Below are 3644 nucleotides of genomic sequence, written 5' to 3'. Positions count from 1 at the left end.
AAAAATGGATCAAGTGACATAAAACATGATGAAATTTGACAGCTTTAAATATGTGCCGTCCAGCGTTCAGTATTTGCCGACCAGCATTTAGCAGGCCATCCAGCGTCAAGCGTAAGCCCTGCAGGCAGCTTTTATGCTTAATCCCTTTAACTCAGCGCGTTAACGGCACACAGCCATGTCAGCACATGCCATCGACCTTCCGGATACTTCGCACAACAGAATTAATCAGCGATTGACACGTATATCCCGAGAATTTCAGACATTCTATGCCTATAAATAGACCCCTTGGGTCACCACATTTCACATCATTCTGATCTGAACTTCAGTCAGAGAGAGTACACTTTCACTCTCACACAGTTCTTTCTCACTCTAAAAGCACATCAGCCGCTTAGCAGCAATATGCTATACAGATCAATTACAAATTGATCTACAGATTGATTGAGGCCACCCCACAGATCTCATATCTGTGTTCTGGGTCTGCAGAGATAATTTCTCGAGGGCAAACAACAATCAATAGTATACGCCACACGCTGAGCAGCTATTTTTCTGTACTGGTACCTTACAGCCGCTACACAAAAAATCGTACCAACAGATGGCGCCACCCGTTTTAAAGGATCACTCAACTCTCAAGAGCACCAAAAGGAGTAATCGTCGAATAACACCTATTGAAGCAAACATGATACATTCATGGAAAGCTGGACAACGGAGAAAGGCAGAAGTGTTAGAAGATTGGAAGCAGGAATTGATTGCTTTTCCTTCCATGTTTAAGAATAATCCATCTGATGCTCCTGTAGTCATTGAAGCTCCAATAGCAAATTATGTTGTTGGATGAGTATATACTGATATAGGAGCAGGAGTAGATATCATGTATGAGCATTATTTTGTGCAATTACCAGAAAGAGTTAAGGAGAAATTGAAAGACACATTTGTCCCCTTAGCAAGTTTTGCCAATCATCCATCATGGTCAAAAGGAAGCATAGTGTTGGAAGTAGTTTTGGGAAAAACACCATTCAAAAAAATAGCTAATATCGAGTTTTTAGTTGTTAAAGCAAACTCACAGTAAAATGTCATTTTAGGTCGCTCAGCTATGATGACATTTGGGGCAATAACATCAATGGTCCATGGAATGATGAAATTCCCCACACCAGCTGGTATTGTCACACTATACACTGAACGGAGAACACCAATACAATGTGTGCAAATAAACAAAATGGTAGTTGATCCAATTGTTCATGCAGATGGTTCGGTATCACAAATTCCAGAATTTCTAGATCAAATAATTACAATTGGAAACACAATAGCAAAAGAAATAAGGGAAAAGCTTTACAAGATCTTAGCAACCAATTTAGATGTTTTTACATGGCAAGATTCTGATATGACTGGAGTACCACGTCATATAGCTGAATATAAGCTTGGTGTGAATCCTAATATTCCACCAGTATGTCAAAAGAAAAGAGGCATGGCTCCAGATCGAACAAAATTTCTCAGAGAAGAAGTTAAAAAATTGGTGGATGCTGGGATATTGAGGGAAGTAAAATATCAGACATGGGTAGCAAACCCATTTATGGTATGAAAGCTAGATAATTCATGGAGGATGTGTGTAGATTTCACAAATCTAAATAAAGCATGTCCAAAGGATAATTATCCTTTACCAGAAATCGATTGGAAAGTGGAATCAGTAAGTGGATATCAGTTTAAATCTTTTTTGGATGCATTCAAGGGATACCATCAAATCCCTATGGCAATTCGAGATCAAGATAAAACAACATTCCACACACCAGATGGAATTTTTTACTACATCATGATGCCTTTTGGATTAAAGAATGCAGGAGCAACTTATCAACGTGTGATTGATAAAGCATTTAAAAATCAAATAGGTAGGAATGTTGAAGCCTATGTTGATGATATTGTTGTCAAGAGTCATACAGAAGACAGTATGCTCAGAGATACTCTTGAAACATTCAAATCATTGAGAAGAGTCAACATGAAGTTAAATCCCAAAAAATGCAATTTTGGTGTAGAAGAAGGCAAATTTTTAGGATATATTGTTACAGAAAGAGGAATTAAGGCTAATTCGAAAAAGATTCAAGCAATTGAAGATATGGTGTCTCCAAAAACAAAGAAAGAAGTTCAAAGCTTGAATAGACGATTGGCAGCCTTAATAAGGTTTTTATCACGAGCAGCAGATTGATCGCTACCATTTATGAAAGTTTTAAAGAGTTGTCTGTACGAAAAAGATTTTATGTGGACGGAAGAAGCTGAAAAAGCTTTTCAGGATATTAAGCGGCTCTTAAAAGAATTGCCTACTTTAACTGCACCAATAGAAGGAGAAACGCTAATTTTGTATTTAGTAGCTTCCGCAGAGACCATTAGTTCAGTTTTAATCGCAGAGCGGAAAGGGGTACAAATGCCAATATATTTTGTCAGTAAAATATTGCAGCAAAGTGAAGTTAACTATCCACCAATTGAAAAATTGGTGTATGCTTTAACGCACACAGCTAGAAGGCTCAGACATTATTTTCAAGCACATTCAATCCTGGTGTTAACAGATTAGCCAATAAAACATATTTTGAGAAATCCAGAGTCATCAGGACGACTAGCAAAATGGGCAATTGAATTAGGAGATTATGAAATAAATTTCTCACCTAGACATGCAGTTAAAGGTCAAATTTTGGCGGTTTTTATTAGAAACAACGGAAAAGGTTGATCATCCGCAAAACGTTAAAGCCAGCAATATTGTTTGGGAATTGCACACTGATGGTGCATCAAGTGAGGAAGGTGTTGGTGCAGGGTTAGTGATAAGGCTAAAAAGGAACATATATTTCATAGCAAAATCCCCCAAGAAAGACAAGATTTTAGTTGCAATTGTTCCATTTTCGAGTAATATTCGTTTATTTTAAATAAGTGCGAAGACAAAAGGCGAAAACGAAGATTTGAAGACGCAAAGGTCCAAAAAGCTCAAAAGTACAAGATACAATCAAAAAGGTTCAAATTATTGATGAAGAACGTCTAAAAATGACAAGAGTACAAGTTACAAAACGCAAAGTACATGATATAAAATTGTACGAAAGGGCGTTCGAAAATCCGGAACCGAGGCATGAACCAACTTTCAGCGCTCGACGCAACGGTGTAAAAATTACGAGTCAACTATGCACAAGAATAAAATATAATATTTAAATAATTCATAATAAGAATAATATTAAATAATAAAAAGTTGTTAATTGAGCAAAGTTCAGGGGTCGTAAATGAAAATTTCAATTCTAATTTCGCTATAAAAGCGATGATTTACGATCAAAACCAGGAGACTTTTTTTTCGATCAATTTTTCTATCTTTTTCTTACTTTTCTATATCAAATATCAATATCTATATTTATAATTCTCTATCATAATGTTAATGTAATCAGATATAACAATAATCTTAATTTTAATTTTAAATTATGATAATAATAAGATTTATGATAGAGATCGTTTGAGTGTGTAAGTCGAAATTCTGTCCGTGTAACGCTACGCTATTTTTAATCATTGTAAGTTATGTTCAACCTTTTTACATTAATGTCTCGTAGCTAAGTTGTTATTATGCTTATTTGAGCCGAAGTAATCGTGATGTTGGGCTAAAATATTAAGAAGGGGTTATTGAACTTTGG

General features: G+C 35.8%; 1 protein-coding gene across 1 annotated transcript; it reads left to right on the top strand.

Annotated features, from left to right (window-relative positions):
* The first annotated feature begins 1087 nt into the window (after nucleotides 1-1087).
* Nucleotides 1088-2191, top strand: LOC139898810 (uncharacterized). The gene is made up of 2 exons (XM_071881593.1): nucleotides 1088-1567; nucleotides 1721-2191. Exons 1-2 carry the CDS (start codon nucleotides 1088-1090, stop codon nucleotides 2189-2191), a joined length of 951 nt encoding a protein of 316 aa, XP_071737694.1.
* Nucleotides 2192-3644: the final 1453 nt, after the last annotated feature.

The sequence above is a fragment of the Rutidosis leptorrhynchoides genome, chromosome 1 (genome assembly GCF_046630445.1).
Source record: "Rutidosis leptorrhynchoides isolate AG116_Rl617_1_P2 chromosome 1, CSIRO_AGI_Rlap_v1, whole genome shotgun sequence".
In the NCBI taxonomy this organism is placed as follows: Eukaryota; Viridiplantae; Streptophyta; class Magnoliopsida; order Asterales; family Asteraceae; genus Rutidosis; species Rutidosis leptorrhynchoides.
The sequence above is the reverse complement of the archived record's forward strand: the minus strand, read 5'-3'. Positions and strand labels throughout refer to the sequence as shown.